This window comes from Chelonoidis abingdonii, chromosome 2, assembly GCF_003597395.2.
Source record: "Chelonoidis abingdonii isolate Lonesome George chromosome 2, CheloAbing_2.0, whole genome shotgun sequence".
NCBI lineage: Eukaryota > Metazoa > Chordata > Testudines > Testudinidae > Chelonoidis > Chelonoidis abingdonii.
The window spans coordinates 100,040,342-100,063,064 of NC_133770.1; the positions used below are offsets into that span (position 1 = coordinate 100,040,342).

Below are 22,723 nucleotides of genomic sequence, written 5' to 3' on the forward strand. Positions count from 1 at the left end.
CCATACAATTTCTATTTCCCAGGCCAAAAAGTTTGCCCACCCCTGCCCTAGAGGCCCAACTTATTACCACCATGAATTAGTCAGAAGAAAGCAGTTTGTACTGTGCACCATGTGGTACTAAAGCATCAACAGAAAATGTCACACTAGTAATTTAGCTGGTTCCTGGGAACATTAATAACCAGAGGTCTTCTATACCTGTCTGAATCAGCCCCGTCCCTTTAAAAAAAATTAAATGGTCTTTTTGTGGGAAACTACTATTCAGGGGAATTGCTGGGTTGACAAGCCTGGAAAGTGAAGTTCTTTGTTTATCTGCAGAACAGGTTTGGCCATGGTATCCCATGTATAATCTTCATGATCTGATTTTTTTTCCCAGCACTTTCATAAGAGCACCAGCACGTACCCCAGAGCACCTTTGTTTTATTTTATAATGCTGAATTCCACCACAGAATCATCTAGCTCGGACTCCTATGCTTTTTTTAAAAGACACTAATTGATTGATCAGTTAATCCCATCCTATTGTGTTCTACTTTTCTGAAGTGTTCATGAAAGCCCAAGTCAATGCATTTTGGCATTCACAACCAGAGTAATTAAAACTCTTTTGATACTAAATTAATTTTCTATAACAATTAAGTAAGTACTAGATATGGGCAAAAAGAAAGATGGTTTTGGAGTTACAAAGCCTCATTAGCTGATATTAGCAAATCCCAAATCAGGATAGTTTGGATCTGGGTCCCATTCTGTCTGTGTGATCCATTTTATCTAACCTATCCATGGTATTTCTAGAGTGCAGAAACTTACTGTAGTTTATCCAGCTGTCCATAGTTTGAGTGGGTGGGTTGTTAAATAAATAGTTCCAGTGCTGGCTAATCTTCAGTAATGATCACATCTTGTGTTTAGGATTATAGAACAGGACAATAAAATTTTTGAACCACAAACTTCTCCCCTTCCTCTGATGTAAATCTAGATTGATCCACCATCTTACTGCACTTCAGGAGGACACAAGTGTATTCACTCCAAATGGACACTAATCCACTTCAGAGAAAAATGCTATTTTTACCCTATTACTGTAACAATGGGGGTGAGGGGACAGTCCCAGTCCTACAAATGCTTACACATATGCTTAAGAAAATTGGTGAAGGTGACATTTGCCAAACTGCTCTGTCTTAAGCATTTTGTTCAAAATATGAGCAAAAGTTCATGTCAGTCCTAATGATATTGAAACAGTTCATGTATCCATAGGCAAGTCTGTCCTTTTAGAAAGAACTTGAAGCCATAAACTACTTCTGTGTCATGGGGCTACTTACTTTATTGTGTCTGCTGTCCAAGCAGCATAGACATAGGACATGAACTTTAACTGCTAATAGATGGATTAATTAGGCAAGGTTATTTAAATGTATGTTCCATCAAGAGAAACTGCTGAACTTCAGTTCATTTGCAAATTTGACACCATCAGCTCAGGATTCAACAAAGACTATGAATGGCTTGCCAACTACAAAAGCAGTTTCTCCTCCCTTGGTATTCACACCTCAGCTGCTAACAGAGGACCTCATCCTCCCTGATTGAACTAACCTTGCTATCTCTAGACTGATTCTTGCCTGCATATTTATACCTGCCTCTGGAAATTTCCATTACATGAATCTGACAAAGTGGGTATTCACCCACGAAAGTTTATGCTCCAATACATCTCTAGTCTTAAAAGTGTCACAGGACCCTCTGTTGTTCCATCAAAAGAAACCTCCTAAATAGCGTAAATATTTTCCTTGAAGAAGACCTTGAAATATAGGACTTCAAGTGAATGTAATGCACTTTGGGGAAATCTCTATTTCTCAATACTAAGTTTAGGTTATGCTACTAGAACTTGTATTGGCTCTTATTCTGCAGCCTATTTTTAGAAGTGGGCCAGGGAGTCATACATCAGTGACAGAATTTTTCTGTGGGATGAAACTTCACATAAAAAGTTCATCCTCGCTTGACTAATTGTATTTATTAGCAATTGATTTGATTATTTGAATACATTAATAGTGCTTAGAATTTATATAGTGCTTTAGAGCCTCAAAGCATTATTTAAAGTTTAATCCTCTTTATACCTAGAGCTAAATGAAAATCAGCAGATGCAGTTTAATGTCAAACTGACTCGAAATGAAAATTTTTGTTCAACGCACTGAAAGTTTTCAATTTCGGTCAAACTGATCTGAAACAACAACAAGAAAAAAATTAATTTTCCCCATCGAAAATAAAAGAAAATTGGCAAAATTGAAATTTTTACTTGGCAAATTTTGACTTGGTAGAAACTACATTTTCCATTGAAAAATCATTTTGATAGAAAATTTCTGATTAGATATAACAACATCCCTATAAAATAAAGAACTCTGTGCCATTCTCTCCATTATGTAGATTGGGAATATGAGGCAGAGAGGTTACCATTATTTATTCTTATTGTTATTGTATTAAGCATCACTTATCATACTACACATTTACATAGCATCTTAGAAAAATACAAATATTTAGGGGTGAATTCAGCCCCCGTATTGCTGACTGTGAAATCCCCGTAGCACAAAAATTTAAGCTGGGGGCTGGATGTGAGGAATAGATAGGCAGGATATCATGGGCTATAAATCAGGACAGAATTTGGCTAAAAGATCCCACTTCCATAGCACAATTGTCTTTCACATAAACAGTAAAGAAAGTTTCAGCTTCTCTAGATTTTTCTATTATTTACAGCTGGCAGAGGTGGCACTGGGTTGTCAATCTTTCACATCCACTAAGGATGTTCTGTGGGGCACTATAACTCAGAGAGCTTTTTTATACAGAACAGAATGGAGGCAATCAGTCAGCTAAGATTCCTGGTGTAGTATTTTTTCCCAGCATAGGGCTTCCTTTTTTTGGAAACATTTGTTCATTTTTGTATCATCCTTTAATATTAACCATACACAAGCTGTCTTGAAGAAGTGAATGGAGCAACACAAGTGATATTGACTACTAGTGTTTACTGTGCCGCAAACCTTAGACTATGTGTTTATACGAATGTCAGAAACCAATGAACAAAATTATCATGTCACAACCTTGAGCAGAGAATCTGACCCACAGCTTGTAAAATCCTTTGAAATAGGTCCAAATTCTGAACTTGGATGTCCAAAATAGCATTTAAGAGTTAAAAGTGTTAATTTTTTAAACAAATTTGTTGTTCAGAATTAGCATGTGAATGACCAGTTAAAGGCTTTATTACTCAAAGTGGGGCACAGAATGTTTCCACTGAAGTAGTAAGAATGTTAGGTTCTGTCTGCTAAAGTCAGCAGCAGTGAAGTGGTTAAGTGTCATGACAATGGGGCACTGGAAATGTAAGGACGAGATTTTGTACAAACAGGAAGCATTGAGTGTTTTAGGGATGAGAAAAAAACCTTAGTTACAGTAAATTTGGACAGGAGCTTTCTTGCATTTTATCTGTACCGATTGGAAGCTTTTCTCTCAATTTCTTTCTACCTCTCTCTCTTTTATTTTTTTGTAAACAATAAATGCAAACTTGTAGGCTGCAGATACCAATCATAGCACTGAGCAAGGGGTGTAGCATGGTCTTTGTGCTGCTAGTAGATACTTGGGTGTTCTTGTGCCACAGTTCATCAGATAAGTTGAGGAGATTGCCAGCTCCAGAGAAATGAAGCAATTTATTATACCTGAAGCAAACTGCTTTGCAAGTACAAGCTTCCTGCTTCATTGCAGTCAGAGAGAAGTAATGGCATTTAGGCAGCGCTAAATAAAGTTGTCCATCTTGTACCATTTTCTGTTTGAAGTCTAATAGCTTTAACATTCTGCTCTAATACAAGATACCATAGTAGTTTACTACATCACTGTCATACCCCTTATTAGTCCAAGTCTTATTTTCACTGCCCTCGTCTGCACTTGCTGCTCTGACAAAGAGTTGCTTGCCCAGACACCCCGAAATTAAAGTTGCAAATACAATATCCAGCTTTTATGGGACTTCAAGTTGAGTGATACAGACATCAGCTCTATTTTTGGGGAGATGAATGTAGCAGTTTAACTAGCATTCTTTTGCTTAATGTATACAGCTTGTTCTGTCTTAGACTCCATTATTTGTTTTTGGTAAATATTCAATTTGCTAACAGGTATAAATTTACTATTGATCATTTGTAGTCTACCTGCCAGATTAACTCTTCCCCACACCACACCACACCGGCAGCCAGGAGCCAGTTAGTTAATTACCTCCTCAGATGCACAGCATGACTGATTGAGCTTTCATTAGCCTTGTAGGTGATGGGATTTAAGTCCCATCATAATACCCAATAACATTTTTGCATTGATTATGAGATATAGAAGAATTGCATCACTTCCAGCATCTACACACTAATGATGACCACCAGATGTATGCTCGGTATAAGTCAGCAATGACATTTTTCTAACTTCCTCCAGAAGTCTATATTCACACAACCCCATTTAGCATAATTCACATGACCACACTGAAAGTCAAATAGAATCACCTCTGCAAATGCATCAAGCTCCATGGACTTGTCATCATCTCTTTTTTGCTGCTATGTAATCCATTAGTAGTTTTCCCAGAACAGAAATGTATCTGAACAGTTTTTTCCCTTGATAACATGTGTCCCTGAGCTGCTAGACTGATTGGGTATCGTTCATGAAGTCTGCTAGAGCATTTTAAACACAGAAAACAATAATTAGGAGGCAAAGTCGTCTTATCTGCGTAGCTTCATAAAAATAGCACTCAGAAAAACTTTTCTCAAATCAGTCTATTCTACAAATATTGACAAATATTTTGATGTATTACATGGTACAAACAAGCTCATACTGTTGTGTGATTACAGGCTTTTGCTATATCTGATGGCAAAAGAGAATGGGAAAATGCATCAAATATATTACTTGGGACTAAGTATGTCCCAAACTTTCCTAAACAGTACTTTTTTGAGCATGTAGTTGCACCATCAGTTGTATTTAGTAGATTTCTGCCAATGTTGGTCAAAATTAAATTATGGTTCTATAAGTTTATGGCCCTTTTTGTGATTTTATGACTTTTTTGGATTGGATGCCCAGTAATGGTTAAACATTACATGATATAGAAAAACTGCACCACTTCCAGCAACTGCATCCACCATGATTATGACTACCTGACATGTGCCTAACATGGAGTGCCAATGAAATTGTTCTCACTGATGATTACCAATTAGTGCCCAAAATGGGTCTAGGCTGGCAGACGTAGGTCACAGTTCAGATCCCACCTATTTCAGGAACAATTGGTGCCCTGTATTAAAAAGTTTTTGTCTCAGTCGTCCCTTTTCTGGTAGTCGAATGTCTACATTACAAGAAAAATCACAGCTGGCACTCGTTGTCAGCCTTTTTGGAAGAGGGACCAAAGACTTGAGGCCAGATCTTTAGCTGGTGTAAACTGTGATTGCTCCATTTAAATCAATGGTGCTATGATAATTTATATCAGGTGAAGACCTGGTATCTGTATATTTAGCTACCCTATCAAGCTAAATGTAGTCTGGGGTCTCTGTCCACTTCAGCACTGATACACACTAGTAGAGCAGTGTGGGGAAGCTTGTGGTGCCATTCTTGTAATTGTTCTGTGGCTAAGCATAGGACTTTTGTTTTTGGGGATTTCACTCTGGCTCCTTTTCCCAACACTAAATTCACACATGAAATACAAAACAAAAAGCATGCAAATAAAAAATAAACAGGAGTATAGATTCTCACAGCAACTCCAATTAAGCCTTTTCTTACATATATAATAATTCATATTACTATTACTTTAGTTTGTATTGAGAACTGTCAGTGTGCAGGGTGCTGTACGAACACAGACAAAGATATGGTTGCAGCCCAAACAGACTTGAGAATCTAAAGACCTACAGACTGGAACCATTTTGTCAGCTGAAGTCATTCATAACTTCAGGTACACGACACCTCTGAAAATCAGGTCCCAAGTGTAAATTGAACACCCAGATTTTGTGGACATTTTTGAAACTGCAGGTCCACTAACTTCTATTTCTTAGTTCGTAAAATGGGGATAGTAATATTTATCTAGTTGCAGTTTGCAATAAGGCTTCCTTTATATAAATAAGATATTTATGATGCTCTGAGATATACCACTATTTATAAGTGTACAATGAATCTTCTGATAGTTCAGGATGAAGCAGATTCTTGGCAGCGACAAAAATACATAGGCTTGATTGTCATTTATGAGAAGGCCTGGTTACATCACTCTGAATTACAGTGATACCCACATTAAGGTCTTTCTATATTGCCAGAGCAGTTTAAAGGTGTATTACGGTAAATAAAAAAATCTTTCCCTGTGTTACACCCCTATTCTACCCCGTTACCTTCTCTGGTGACATTCTTCTTATGGGTTTGATGGACAGACCTGGGTTCTTCTGGGTCCCGCCTTGAGCATCAGCTGAGTATTTTCTTTGTATTATTCTGATACACAAGTACTTGGCGACACCTCCACCTCCCACAGTCCCTCCTGGCAAAAGTACCAGTGGTGCTCCTTGAAAGGAAAAAATTCTAACTACCCTCTAACCCTGACCCAGCCACGGGGCTGATATACTTCCAGGGAATAACATGGGGACATACAGTAAATCAGACAAGGTAATTGTATCAAACAAATGATAAATATTTATTAACGATGCAAACAAATACTCTTAGAGTCTCTGGTGCCCAACCTCCGACTTACATCGGAGGGGAATAAGGCTGTAATAGCCTGTTGGAATGTATACTGCGTTGAGGCCCTGGCTGGCTGGTGAGAGCTGTTTATTCAGTAATAGCAGACAGAAAATTATCCACCCACTTTAGGACATAGTCAGTTCATAGGTGTCTTCCAAACAATGTCCCTGACTACCAAACTAAGGGTTGATGCACTCACAAACCCATGACATGAATGATCCTCTGGTTTAGAGCCTGATTCCCTTAGCACCTGTAAGAGGGGTCTGATAGCCTTGGATGAAGTCCACGCTATCTTATGCTCATCATGTAGAATTTTTCACTATCAAAATCATACTGCTTCGGCCTTCGAGGGAACTCAGGGAACAGGCACAGACAATATAAACATAATTCTAAAAATCCTAAATCCTTACTTCTTATTCGATAAGACCTAACTGTAGGTCAAAACAAGCAGGAACACCCTGATCTAACAACAGGAATATTTCTTGCCCTGTGGTAACTGTTTTAGTTACCGAGGACTAATCTATTCCTAAATTGGTTGGGAGCTTTCCCAGATGAAACCTGTAAAGTGAGAGCTACCATGAACAAACTTAGGGATACTGCTGCCAAGTCCTCAGAGGCCAATTTTCAGGAATGACCCTGTATTCAGACCTGGGACTTCCAACCTCACCAAAAAGCATGTCCTCCCATTAGTGGAGGACTCCTGTCTCTTCTTCCAACATGGCTCTTCTCTCTTCATCAACTTTCCCAGCAGCCTATCCCGAGAACCTTCGTCATTGGTTTGGGTAACTCAGTTTCTCCAGGCTTAACCTGTCAATCTTCCTTACTTTAATCCTTCTCTCTCTCTGCTTCCTCCATAGAGCAGGAGTGCTGGTGGCCATCCAGGCACGTGTTGCATTAACTCCTCTGAGCTGGCAGAGGCCTCTTCTGCTCGAACTAGCATCTTCCCTCTCTTCCTTTTTTTTATGAGGCAACCAAGATGCCGAGCCTGCCCTTGGGCATGCTACTTCCTGGGGCAGTGCTCCACTTCCCAGGGTTTCCTTGGCAATCCTCAGTGTCCCTGCCCGAGTGACTGGCACAGAGACACCATGGAAGCCAAGGTAAACCCCATGGGGGGTTATGCCTATATTTCTAGATTTCTGACCCTTTTCATTTTGTGAAAATATACTCTCATTGATATCCCCTCATCACCATTTTCTGATATTAAAACGATTGATATTAAATGACCTGCCTCCACTTCTCCGAGCTGACCAGAAAGCCAGTGAAAAGAGGACATCTAGCTTCAATCTTGAATAAGCTAAGAGTGTAAATAAGGCAGGATCCTTCCAGTCCTGACCCCACAGTCAGGAGGCATTCAGAGGCACCGGTGTGTTAGAGGCAGAGCAGTGCAGTGGGTGGCACTACCTCGCTTGGCAGGAATCATGGGCTCAGTAATGGGAGGAATACAACAATCACTCTAGGAGAGCTTGGAGGGAGACTTTGTTGGGGAATTTGGGGTGAGAGGAAGAATCTGTCTTGGCAAACTCAAATTTTTGGTGGATCCAGGCTCATTTAGATTTAAATTCATCTCTGTGTAGGTCTAGATATCTAGGACACCATTTTCCCCCAATATGCTGCTGCTACAGCACTGCTAAAGCCTGAGGATGGGTAGATCCATGCCTTCTCTCTTGAAGAGCAAATGAGCCTGTAAACCTTTACATACGCATACAGGATCCAGAACAAGTTGGGCCACTGGAATGCAACACCGCCGCACACCATCTAATGGGGCTTTGGAGACGGGGGTCTTAGTAATACCAAAAATAAGTAAGAGATTTTCTTTCCATCCAAAATTGGACAGGTTAAACATTTTGGACATGAGAACTTATCATATCTCATCAAGAACAAAGAGATGCATACTATGGCATACCAGCTGCGGTAGCTTGCACGCAACATGTAGTGTTGGCAATAACATATATCAGTTTTCTCTGGTAAAGGCTTCTTCCCCTTTCAGCCTTAGAGACATGTAAGCACTTGGCTCAGAGACATTTTGAGGGGTGGGGGAAGATAGCTGATTAATTTTAAGACTTCACGGTCAGATTATCTAATGCAGCCAAGATCTGCACAGCACAGTAGGGAGATGGGGTGTCAGGGAGTGGGTTATACAACCTGGATTCTTTGTCCAGCTTCACCTCTGCCTTAGGTTAGAGCAATCTAATGTCTATTTCCAGCTAGGAATATAGACAGTAAAACTCCCATAGGAGAAGTGTGGATAGTGAATATGCATTCTTTCTGTTTCTTATAAGATATGTCAAAATCTGATTGATATAGGAGATCAGTGCTTGCATTCTTTTTAACCTTCACCATAGACAACAGAAATTCACTGGTTTTCTGTGTGTAGAACATGCTGTTGTCACTCAGCTCCTCCAGTCAACACTAGGGGCCCAATCCTACACAGTGCTATGTACTCAACTCCCATTAACTTAATTCACATGCAGCATTTTGCAGGACTGGTCCTATACCAGGTGTACATCATTTATAGGCCAGGCTATGGCTCATGCTACATGCCATAAGAAGTTAGTAAAGGGCATAGCCCCCCTCCTCCCCTTTACTGTCTTGCACCAGTGCTTTCCGTGCTAGAGGGGTAGCAAGTTCCACAGAGAGGCTACAACCATCCTCACACAGGTAGGTAGGAGGGGGCAAGGAGGGAGCAGAGTCGTCATTCTCCTCTCTCAAGTGTTCCTGGCAGTGAAGCTACGCTAGCATTTCAGGGAGTGTACACTGTGCTGAGAATAGACTTAATGTAATTTTCTCCTTCCCCAGAGCAGTGTGGATATCTCCTTCCCAGGCTGCTGCAGGGCCAGCACACCAATGCACCACACTTCTTATGGACAGGATTGTAATGTCACAATCTAGCCCTGTATTAATATTATCTTTAATAATTTATATTAGAGTTGTGCCCCCAAATGTGTGAGATATTGTACAGGCTCATAAGAAAACACGGTTCTAGCCCTGAAAAGTTTCCAAACTAGAAAGAAAGACAAGGTGGGGAAAAGGGATGAACCACACAAGCACAGTAGAAACATACCTCTCAGAATCCCAGAGCCCAAATGTGGGATGCAGCGTGTGACAAAGACCCAAAATGAGGGCCACAAAAAATTATGCATGCAGGAAATTAAAAATACTGTGAGATTAACTCCTTTGGGGTGGTAAATGCATCTCTCTCTAAATTAAGGGTACTCTGTTTCCTTTATAAATAATTTTCCTCCATAAAAGAGAGGACACAAAATTTGTATGGAATGTATGTAACTTTCGGACTAAATTGAGTTACATCCCTCAAAATGAAAGGCATTTGAGAAGGGTAGGCAGAAGACAGGGCAATATCTGTTCTTTTTATTTTATCTGTTCTATCTGATGTCTTTTATATATTTTGCAGATAGTTTTTTTTAATATAAGTGGAATGTAATCAAATGAAATTATTTTATAATTAAGGATGTCTACAGACTGTAGTTTTCCTGCTGAATTCTTATTTTTTCCATTTGTTTTCCTTCTCTTGTTCTTTTTTTGTGATTTGTTGAATTAACATTTTTATGGTGGTACATTTGGTGTGCCGAGGCTCTTTTGTTCATGCTGTTATGAAATTTTATTCTTCCTAGGCAAGCTTACTGAGTCATTCTTGAGCACCCTGAGGAAAAGTAGGGATAAGTATGAATTTTAGTTTGCAGGGTGACAGACTCAAGAGATACACAGATTAAAGAGTTATGGGAAATTATTATCTTTTTTGTGAGGATGTTTCTAGATGTCTATATGCTTCTATGGTAATAAAATGAAGAAACTGTAAAAAGCAAGAGAAACAGAAGGGCTTGATTAAAGTTGCAAAATGAAATGTAATGGCCATTACTAAGTATTAAATATAAGTTGAATTAAAATATTACTAATTTTCTTGTGCTGTGAGTTCTTGAAAGTTATATTTATTTTATTGGGAGATATTCTGCAATCCTTAAGAATTTTGCCTGAGTAATGACAGATGGATTTCACCCATGGTATGACTAAGGCTTTACAGTTTAGTATTTCATGATTATTTCTCTCTGAAGTTTTCCTAAGATTCAAGTGAATAGCTGCTTATGGTTTATAGGAAGAGCAGAGGTTCCTTGTCATCATTCTCTACCCCGATATTGACAAAGAACACAGCTGTGATTTTCGTACCTTTGAATTGTGTTTAATACTAGGTCAATGCAAGTACAGGGCACTGAAATTATTTTCCTTTGCAGTGGAAACTCACCTGGCACCACCACTACAAATACATTGGTGGTTTAAATGGAAATCTGGTTGACTGGTGTCTATCAAAACTCTTTCAATCTGACCAGTTTCTTATGATGATGCCTAAAGAGCCAGTACTAGTCTGTGTTTGTCATATCTTAGCTGGATGTTTTGTTTCATTTCCCTTTTGGGCTAAATGAAATCTGATGCTTAATCATCGATAGTCTGAAAAGTTTATTATACCTAATTTAAATAATTTTTAAAAGCATAATTCACTGTTGTAGCATCCAAGTCTGCTGTATCATAATAATATCCCTCAGTAGAAAAGAATGTACAGTTAACATATGAATTACTCAGTATCAAAAATTTAAAGAAATAAATGAAATGTTGGCATATGCAAGATATATTTTGGTATAAAACACAATGTTCTGTATTTTCTGTCATTTATGTTGGTTTTGGGATACATGCTGAGTTAATCTCATTGAACTTTTCCCCAGGAATTGATGCGCTTACAATTGCCGGGTCATTATGCTGCTCCACCTGTGTAGTGTTAAGGTCAGTGTGTTTTTCTGATTATAAAAACCATCCATACCATTCCATTATAAATTCACTACCATTCATAATGGAATGTGCCATAGCTCAGAGCTAGTTGCAGCTGCCCCCGATATATATTTAAATATCAAACAAATTAAGCTTAGGCAATTTGAGATCCTTTTACAGCTAACCCTGACAATGCTACATTTGAAGTAATCTTCTTTACATGTTAAGTTCTCATACAAAATTTTTTTTAACAAGCCCTGCACAAGTATATTTATTTTATTCAACCACGTCATGGTAACCCTTACAAAATGATCACAAGGAAGTCCTGGGAGCAGCAGGCAACTGTAACATTGCAGTTGCTCACCGTCATACTTAAAACACAGAATGCATCAGTCACCCACAGTCATGGGGCATTTTCCTAAATTCACAGATTTTAACCTTGAATTGATTCAAAGTCATCAAAACACAAATATCAGTCATCACAGTATGTACATGATGTAAAACTCAGAAGTATATGACTGACATTAGCTGTGTAGTAGTTGAATCTGAGAGATGCTGGGCATGCAGTAACATACAGTTATTGTATTATACACCTTTCTGAAGAACTTGGATTTTCTAAAGTGCTGTACGTTCATAAAAAGAGCCAGAATGTGTATGAGTACCTTGCTAGTATTATTTCCATCACTGAAATAAGCAGTCTTCTGTTAACTTACCTTTACATTTTTCTTTGCTGTTGAATCCACAGAATAACTTGAATTCCTGGAAAATACAAAATATTACCTTATATGTAACCAGGTCATTATGTTCTTCCAGTTTTATGGGGACCTGTTCTCTGAGCACTGAATTTTGCAATTTATGGTAGTCAATAAAGGCCTTAGACATTAATTATCTTGCTAGGGGGATATTTGTTGCTTCTTCTGTGTGCAAATTAGACAAAGCTCTAATTGCTGAGGACATATAAACAGCCATCATGATGACTGGTATCTTTATGTAAATATTGTGCAGTACTCATGATTTGAATTCCCTGTAGTTGTAAATATAATGGCATTCTGACTGTGCTTCTACAGCATTTGTAATACTGACAAAATGGGAAGAAAGAGGCAATTAGTTTTAGGAGTTAAAATAAATGGATTTTTTTTTTCAAATGGAGAGAATCAGATGGAGATTTTTTAATAACTAAAAGATACAAGAGTAATGTGTAATTATTGTAAGCCAGTAATAGAGTTTTATATGTGGGTACATTTATAAGAATTTAAAAACAAGAAACATCACTTGAACACAAGAAAGACCTATCTGCAGGGTTATCAACTCTTATCCATTGGTTATAATACAGCCTTTCCCAGAAAGTAACCCAGAAAACCAAGAAATAGATTGCACAACTGCATCTTTAACTGCCTCCTAATATCTTTGCAAACTTGTGCTCTGGAAGACCCAAGGAGTGAATCCAAGAGCTCAGGGTTCACCACCAAGAATCCTGCCACCTGTCCTGAGGAGTTCTACCTTGCAGATAGATAGCAAGAGCATTCCAGTAACTCATAACTGATATTCTGGGGTAAGTGGTAGAGGTAGTCTTTGAGGCACAGTGGTCACAGATCTTTCAGGGGTTTATACTTGACAACCAACAGCTTAGATTGCACAAGAAGGGAATTGGGAGCTTGTGCAGAGCCCAGAATGCATGTGTTGTGTGATCTTTTCAACTTGCTACATTTAAAAGGAGAGTGAGCCACAGTCTATGCTAGCTAAAGTTCCTGAGTGACCTTCATGGGTAGCCTTTCCTAGAGCTTATTACAGTCATTCAACCTGGAAGTGGCAAATAGTCAGGTTCACATCTCAGAAGGGTTAAAGGAAGGGGTTGGTGTATCCTATTAGTCAGAGGAGATATGATTTTCCATATTTCATAAATATTTAAATATGATCACTACAGTTACAGCAGCTTCCTGTGTTGCCTGCAGCTGCAAATAACTATATTTAAGTATACAGTACCTCCTCTCCTCCAGAGATGCATCTTTTAAATTTCCTTTGGGCCTCAACCTTCCAAAGCAGTGATGGATGTTGATGTCAGAGATCGAACGCCATGGTATTTTTTAGACATTTCACCAATAATTTTTTTAAATGCCATTAAGTGAAATAAAATATTTTGCACAATTTCAACTGCTGACGTGTGACTGGGACACTTCTCACTGTATTTTTGCAATGGAAGAAGGACCTGTTCTTCATGCTCCCTGTGTAAGTAACAGATTAGAGCAAGCTTACATTGAAAATTTAAAAGTAATTCACAGCTGCCACTGCCCACTCTTTCCTTCTATCTCTGGAATTGTCATTTTTCAGTAATGGTGCCTTCCTGTCAGTCAGTGGAAGGATATCTCTGGAAAAACCATAACAATGTATAGTTAATCCATGTAAACAGAGAGGTGGTAGGTACTGAGCTACACTGCTGCTATAAGAACAAGAGTACTTGTGGCACCTTAGAGACTAACAAATTTATTTCAGCATGAGCCCATCACCTAAAACTACTTACACTATATATTCAAAACAGAAGAAAATACTTGGGTAGATAGAGAGGTCATGCTCTGTTGTGTTTGTCTTTTCATATATATAAAACAAAACAAAAAGCCTCCATTAACACCCACCCCAAAAAAATAAACAGTTGAAATTGGAATTTGCTCAGTGACAATACTGTATTTTCCCATCACATCATTTACAAAACTCAAGCCCTTAAAAGCATGGAAATGAATAGTTAAGGACATCCTAAATTGTACAGTGCCAACATCAAAGCAAACACGGTATTCTTATCAAGTATAAAGAAAAGCATATTTCATCTCAACACACTATGATTGTCAAAGAGGGCACTTAAATTTTAACTCTGAACTATCTGATATAGAATTGCCATTGCCATTACTGTGGGATAATACCAGTTTTGATGTTCTGTTTTTGATCCCTTTGGAGGACATTGGACAATCTAAAAATATCTTTTGTACTTGTACCACATAATGACAACATAATGGATATTATGACTTCATGTGACATAATGTGTGTCACAACTTGCAATGCAAATGGCAATGTCCTAATGCAAAGGAACAATACAAAAAGGCAGGAACTCATCACAAAAAAGAAGAATGTACAAATCTACTAGAGGATATTACTGTACACAAATAGGGCGTCTCAGTTGGAGAACTTTGCATTTCACTCTAAGATAAGCCTTTTGGTTCCGTATAAAATAATCTGTAGTTCTTTTGAGGTCTAAGTGCTTTAAACAACTGTGTGGTGATTTATAGTTTCCTCTAAGCTTTAAATTTTTTTTAGATCTTATCAAAATTAAAGGAAAGAACACTTGCTAACCTTTCAGTGGGAATCCTGCATTTTTAAACTTTATCCTCCGTTAGGTAAGAGGGTTTGCCTCAATACTGTGCATGTCTTATAAAACCACCCACTGCTCTAGCTTTACAATATATGCAATGGTGCTTCTCTACCAACTGTATCCATAAGCAGCACTGATCACATCCTTTTTATAGTACGCTATGTGATTGTATTGTGATAAAGAAGTATTCATTTAAAAAATAGACGTCTTAATTGGCAGTTCATCACATGCAGAGATGATCCTTTTAATCACAGGAGTTAGAGATTGGAAAAAAATTGTATTTCTGAGGCAACCCTGTGCCAGTATAGGATTGTTCTCTACAGAATATTTAGGATGCAATGTACAAAATAAATTCAGGCATTCCTTTACAATGTAGTTTTTCAGTAAAATTCTCTCAATTGTTTAACAATCACAGCTAAATCTCTTACAAAGCAGCACATCAACATATGCAGATGCATATGCCATGACTCAAATAGAGGCATTTTCTAGCCTAAAGCATTCTTATGTATCAGTATAAAAACATTTTGCAACTTTTGTTATATTAAAACTGGATTGTATGTACTGCTGCTGTCTTTCGTGTTTTCTGATAATGTGGTAACTAGAGAGGTATAAAAAGTTATTCTCTATATGGGTGCATGTGTATTTAAAGTTTGGAGTCCACAGTCACATAATAGGATTATGGATGACAGAGATGGAAAATAACTAGGATCCATCAAAATTTGTTCATCTGCAAGTGAGTTGGTGTTTAACACTTTGAGATGTAGTTGTGTACCCATAGAATGGAAACCACTAACCCTTTCTTCAGAGCCCACAGATATAAGCTAGCAGTCCATGCAAAGTCAGTTGTCGCTCTAAGTAGAGGTGGGAAGCAGTACTGGGGAGCAGAGCCATTTGCTAGGCATAAGCAGACTAAGCAATTACTTAGGCCTCTGAGGAGCTCAAGCTGCCCCCACCACCATTCACTTTTTATTATAAGAACTTTGCTGTTTTAGTATTGTTGGGGGTGGGGGGGAGACAAAATATTCCTGTTTAGGGCTCCCAGTGGACTAGTACTGTCTCTGGCAGGGAGAGAAGGAAGGATTTTTGTCAGGCCTGTGAACTGAAGACCTTGCTCTCCTAATTTCTAGATGCTCCAATTAGTATAACAAAAATATTAATTAAGATGACAGTTGTATCTTAATAGAGAAAAACAGATTAATTCTTGGCACAAATGTCCTTTCTGGTTTATGTCAGACCCTGGTTTTTTAATTAAATTGTTTCTAGAAATAATACTCTTTTATTTGCTTATTGTCCCACAGCCCTATAGCAGAAGGAACAACCATAAATTTGGTAAGGCACAGGGAGATTGGGGCACTGGGTCTCACACTAGCAGAAACTAAGAAGACATGTTTTGATGTTTGCAGCAGTAACACAAAAACATTAGTACCAACCTCAAGGCAGACTATTACAAACCATGGTGCAAACCCCAAGTTGGTTGTGAGGTCTGAACTTAGATTTCACCAATCAACTGCACCAAGTGCAAACTCCGCAGGCACTTTAACATCCTTAACATGGAGTCACAGAAGATCCCCTCGGGTACTCCAGTCTCTCTTGCCATTCAGGTGAGCGTATCTCTGTGATAGATGGGCCCCTTACACCAAGAATCACTGTAATATTCAGGTTACTCCTAATCCCAAAGGACCAATCACTTACCTCAGGTCAATTGTGCTTTAGGTCTCATACCTAAGACAATGCTTATAGCTGATTGCATAGTAGACTGTGTGAAGATTTATTAAATAGAAAAGGGAAATTAGAGAGAGATTTACGAGGTTAAAACAAGCAAACATAGACATGCCAATGAGTTACAATCATAGGTTTCAAAAGGTAATAGAGACTTCTATAATCAGCAAGCTCATAACATAGAGAGAAATTTTGCTTCTTTTAGAGCAAAATGGTCTGTAATTGTAGATCAAAGAACTGGTTGATGGCATAGCAGTCATTAACAGCTTCAGGCATAACAATACCTCTCATCTCAGCTATGCCCGTTGTCCCAATTCAGATTAAAATATGAAACTCTAAGCTCTACACTACAAACTTATATTGGTATAACTACGCCGCAAAAAGGGTGTGGAAAAACTAAACATCTGAGCAATACAGTTATACTGGCCAAACTCCCAGTGCAGATGGCCCTATGTTGATGAGAGAGCTTCTCCCATCGACGTAGCTACCACCTCTCAGATTGACTATGCCAACAGGAGACGCTATCCCATTGGCATAGGTAATGTCTTCACAAAGCACTACAGTGGCATAGCTACACTGTGTAGCTGTGCTGCTGCACCTCTGTAAGTGCAGACAAGCCCTAAACAACTAAGGGTATGTCTGTACATATAGCATGGCAGTGGTGCTGCTGTACCGATAAGCTGCAGCACTGCAACACATCTGGCGAAGGTGGTCTATGCTGACAGGAGAGAACTCTCCTGTCGGCATAAATAAACCTCCTCTGAGTGGGAGAATCTCTCCTGCCAACATAGCGCTGTGCACAATAGCACTTATGTCACTGTAACATCTGTTGCTCAGGCGGTAATGTAGACATAGCCTTGTATCACAGACAGAGATAAAAGAAATAATAATGGTAGCGCAAATTAGATCACATAAAGCCCCCGATATGGAGGAAATGGGAGAATGAGAGGGGGCACATAGTGTCCTTGGCATGACTAAAAACTCTTAGCACTAAAAATATTCCTCCTTGCGCTTTCTTCAGCAAGCATGGGGAGCTAGAGACAGAGAGGAAAAGGGTCTTTCTTCCTTCCTAGTGTTCTGCCTCCCTAAAGCCTGTTCCATGGTGGGAGGGAGAGAGAGAAAAAGAGAGGGCACCAACCATCTGCCCATTCCTTCTAATCCAGGGGGAAGAAAGGTACTTTGGAGGGGGGAGAAAAAAGGCGAGAGACACAGAGTCCCTGACATGGGGGAGGGGCACAAATCTGGTACGGGGACACATAGAGCCCTGGGTATGGTGGGAGGAGAATATGGGGGGCACACAGAGCCCTGGGTATAGTGGGAGGGGAATATGGGGGGCACACAGAGCCCTGAGTAGGGTAGGAGGGGTATATGGGGGGCATACAGAGTCCCTGGCATGAGGCGAGGGGGACGGGTTGCAGGAAGTTGCTGAAGTAGAGAGGGATGGGAGGGTGGCGCACAGAGAGCTTGTGGGGTGGAATGGAGGAATGCAAGGGGCCTGTGGTGTGTGCAATGCACTTGGCCTGCAAAAGCAATGAAGTTTGTGACTCTACATTTAGTATAAATCCATGTGTGAGAGAGAGAAGTGGGTGGTGGTGGTGGTGGGAATACAACACAGATAAATTTGAGCCATAAAGACCAAATTCTCCTCTCATGTAAACCTGCACAATCCTTGGGTTTCCAAAGATTCACTCTTCTATCTGAAAGGTTTTAATTAATATTAATAACTTAACTTTTGATTTCTGTGCAGTATTTTTGTAGAGACTAGAGCTTTATAAATAATAAACTATGTCCATAGTTTACATACTATAATATACAACGCTATTTTTAAATCAGGGTTCTAATGGTGGTATGCACAGTGCAAAGCATTTGAGCTTTGTTCTTTGGCAAAGAGGTTGTCATGAATGGAATTTATAATATATTGCTACACAGAGGTTGTCACTTGGAACTCTCAAGTTTCCTAAGGAGCCAGGTTTACTTTTCTGCAGCAGGAAACTTCCAAAAGAGCCCTAGATTCTCTGTTTTATGAGAGCAGAGAAATAATAGTAGGTGATACTTGTGGAAAACATTCTAAATTGGTGGAATTTTGCTTGCACTCATGTTCCCTGCATTCATTTTTAGTTGGAGACTTGCAAGTTTCACAAGAATAGTTCACAGCTTTTCTTGTGGATTCCTGCTGTATTTTTGTAGATGGCACTGTATCTATGTTTGTACAGACCTGTACATACAGTACATACTGTATACAGAGTGATAGATTTATTTAATTACACTTTATACTTTTACTTGGACTCAGATTGTTTTTTTCACCTTGGCTAGCTGCAGCAATGTCATCCAGCTTGTTATAAGTTTGCATTGTTTGCCTGGAAATTCAGACAATAGCTTAATAATCAGACAACAGATTCCACAGTGTATTTATTTATTCAGTTTATACTGTGTTTCTGTCATATATTTTTAGATGCATTTATAATAGAAAATTTCTGCCATCTTTAGTCTGTCTTACCTGTTTAGGTCCCAATCCTGCAACTGACTCTGTGCAGATTTAGGAGTTCACTCACATGCAGCCCTGTTGAAGTCAGTGGGGCATCACATGCGCATAGGGACCCGTCCACATGGAGTCATTTGCAGGATTAGTGTTGTTCCCATTCAGGGCTATTGCACCTATATTGGCCCGCCGTGGTCCAGCAAGGGTACCCACTCCCAGGCTTCCCGCTCCCCAGCTTTCACTCTCTTGGCTGGAGATACATGCCTCTCTCTACACTGTGAATACAGACTGCTCAGTAGGCCAATTTTGCTTTCTCTTCAAACACTATGGACAGGGTAATTGCCACAGTAATAAGGTATCCCACAGCTCTTTCTATTCAAGCACATTTATTCTTAAGGTAAAAGCATCAGAGAGAAAACATATTAAAACAATAAAAGAACCTACTCAGATGATAAGTTAACCAGAGATCAGTTCTTGACTCCAACAAGAGCTCTACTGGTGAATAGTCCTTCAAACTCCACCAAAGAGTTTTTCTATAGTCACAAGTTCATAACAGCTGTCAGCTCAGAACACGCACATCAACGAACATGTGAGTTTGGGCCTCTGGTCTGGTCATCATGTAACAGCAATGGGTTTTTCCAGAGCGCAGCTTCAAAAGGATTGGACTAGAGGTGAGAAGCTGCCTTCCCCGCCTTCCAAATATTTCCTAAGAATATCACTTAACTTTGTTTGTCTAGCACATTGTTTCAAAGAGCTTTTGAAGCTCACAAAGCTTGCCAGGTTTTAAATTAGTCACATCTCCTAGACACATTACATACAATCCCACAAAAACACGTAAACATTTGCATTTTTAATACAAATGAACTCCAAAGATTCTTAAACTTAATTCCATACAGTTTAACTTAATTCAGTAAGCTTTGTCCAGGATATAGCAGAAAATTGCCATATCTGTCATCAGGGCCATCTCGTTATTCACCTTTAAAACTGCCCTCAAAACCCTCCTTTTGCCAAAATGCCTACAACAAAACACTTGCCCACAGTTAGGCTGCTGGTGTGCTGACACCACTGCCTACTATGCTGACCAATATTGTCTCATTGTTTCCTTGTGTTCCCCAGTTTGTCTGTATCCATTTATTGTCTCTTGTCTTATATTTAGATTGTAAGCTTTTGGGGGCAGGGATGGACTTTTTGGTCTGTGTTTGCACAGTGCCTAGCATAATGGGGTATTCTCCCATGACTGGGGCTCCTAGGCATGATGGTAATACAAAGAGCAATAAATAATGACTGTATTTTTTATGTGTTTGCAGAGCACCTAGAAAATTAGGGCATCAGTTGCGTCTGGGGCTTCTAGATGCTATCAGGCTACAAATAATAACAAATAAAAATAAAATCACATCAACAAAATGTCAACAAAACTAAAGGGCTCTCCCTCCTCAACCTCAAGAAGAAAAGAACACCCGCATCCTGCTGTAACCACTTCCTCAGGAGACCATGAGTCAATAGATAGGCAGTGTTCCCTGAAGAACTGGCTCTGCTGGGAGAGGCAGTCTGCTGATCAGACACATCAGACTTTGAAAAAAAAAAAATGACTGATATAGTATGCACATGTTTTTCACAGAATTCTCAGACTGAGTTTGATGTGTCTTTCAAACAACAGATCAAAGAAACCATCCAAGAGGGACCTTTTTTTAAGCAATAGCTGTTTGAAAATACTGTCTTTGGAAAAGAAAAGATTGTGAAATAACACATTTAACCTTTGGCTTCACAATCTCTGTGACTTTTCTACTGTGTAGTCCTTAGGCAATACTATACTGCTGTTACTTTAAACATTCACTTGCAAAGGGGAAAGTGGTTATGTATCCTTTTTTGTTCTTGTTTTTTTTAAAAGGCCTCAACGTATTTTTTATTTAAAATATTGTTCCGCTTACATTAGAAATGTAGGTCTTCTTTAAGTTTGAAGGCTTTTATGGAGGGAGAATGGGTAGAGTTATGACTCCATGAGTACCAAGGAAATAAATCCTGATTAACACAGGAAGAGTAATTGTTTTATTCAGCCTGTTTAAAACTCTATTGTTTGTTTGTTAACATCTATTAAGTTAAGATTGAGGGCTTGTCTACGCTTAAAAAATGGCACAGCAGCAAAGCAGCAGCTCTTCAGTATAGACACTACTTAAGCCAATGAGTAGGTTATTCACTTCCCTGAGTGGTGTTAGCTAGGTCAGAAGAATTCATCCACCTAGCATTGCATACATGGGCACTGAGGTTGGTTTAATTACACCGCTCAGGGGTGTGATTTTTCACGCTCCTGACTGATGAACTTAAACCGACCTAATTTTCTAGTGCAAACCAGACCGGAGAAACACGTAGGTTGAAGGACATCTTTATTAGAGATTGAATATTCACTGCCTTTTCACTTAAGGTCATAGTTATTGCACTTTGCACCATTGGGGCTTTGATAAATTCACAATCCACATTTCTGACACCTCCAACAAACCTTCCAGAAGAAGTAGGGAAGACCAGATTTCACATTCCTCATATTTCTAAGTAATAAATAAATAAATTTCAGACTTTCTTTATACTGTGCATTGTAAAACAGCAAACAAAAGGACCCAAACATTTTTCCCTTTAAATCTAGTCAATATTTAAAAATATATAGGAGTCAAATAAGATTATATTATTAAAATATGATTATCATGTAAGAATTCCAGCATATTCATGTATTTAATTGGGGGCATATATTACCAGTTCATCCTTAGTAGGTAGGGTGTTCCGATTTTAGTTCTAAAACACTAAAAAATTCAATAGGACACATTCTCATGTTACCTGTAATGTTTGGCCATTTTAGTGTGCATGTTCCAGCTGTATATAATAAAGATGTCTGACTCTGTACGCAGTATCAAGGTGTTGCCCATGCAACAGATTCACTCTAAGACTCCAGTTAAGTTAATTACAACAGCAATGTGAATTCCACAAAATTGCAAGCTAGCCCAAAGTGATGGAAGTAGACAATTTTAATACAGTGGGCAGACCAGTAGGCTAAATAAAAATTACAATGAAGCTGATGTCATAGTAGAACAAAAGTCTCAAATTGCGGGCTGTGAATCATCTATAGTTCTTGTCTATCTGAAAGAAGCACTTGGAATCAAGTTTCTTTTCTAAGAATGTCAATGCTATAACTAGATACTGTACTTTTAAATAGTCCATGATCACAACCTTTTAAAATGTATGTTCCTTTTTTTCTACCATTGTCCCATAACTGATCTTGTGGTCTTGTATGTATATTTATTTGTAATTAACATGCCATCCAACATTACTTTCTAAGGATTAAATTTTCAAAAGTGACCAGTAATTTTGTGTGCCTCAGTTATTGAGTGCTCAGCTTGAGACACCATAGCACTTTTCAGAAAGGGATAAGTACCCACCCTTTGAAAATCAAGTCCTGTAAGTTGTCTCTGATAAAAGATGAGCTATATATTTTATCTTGTATGATAATTACAAGGTAACCAACTTAGTTGTGCTCTATCCCTAACCGTTTTATAGTACTCTTAAGCCTGGTCTACACTACGCGTTTAAATCGATTTAAAGAGAGTTAAATCGATTTAACGCTGTACTCGTCCACACTACAACGCCCTTTATATCGATATAAAGGGCTCTTTAAATCGATTTCTGTACTCCTCCCCGACGAGAGGAGTAGCGCTAAAATC

The 22,723-nt window shown here is 38.8% G+C and overlaps 1 protein-coding gene across 1 annotated transcript in view; it reads left to right on the plus strand.

Annotated features, from left to right (window-relative positions):
* The window catches only part of HECW1 (HECT, C2 and WW domain containing E3 ubiquitin protein ligase 1), a 395,944-nt gene that overhangs the window by 82,857 nt on the left and 290,364 nt on the right, over positions 1-22,723 (plus strand). Inside the window, exon 2 of the mRNA XM_075062598.1 lies at positions 11,421-11,478. Within this exon, the coding sequence (XP_074918699.1) occupies positions 11,452-11,478 (27 nt within the window). The 5' untranslated portion in view covers positions 11,421-11,451. The remainder of the gene's footprint in view (positions 1-11,420; positions 11,479-22,723) is intronic.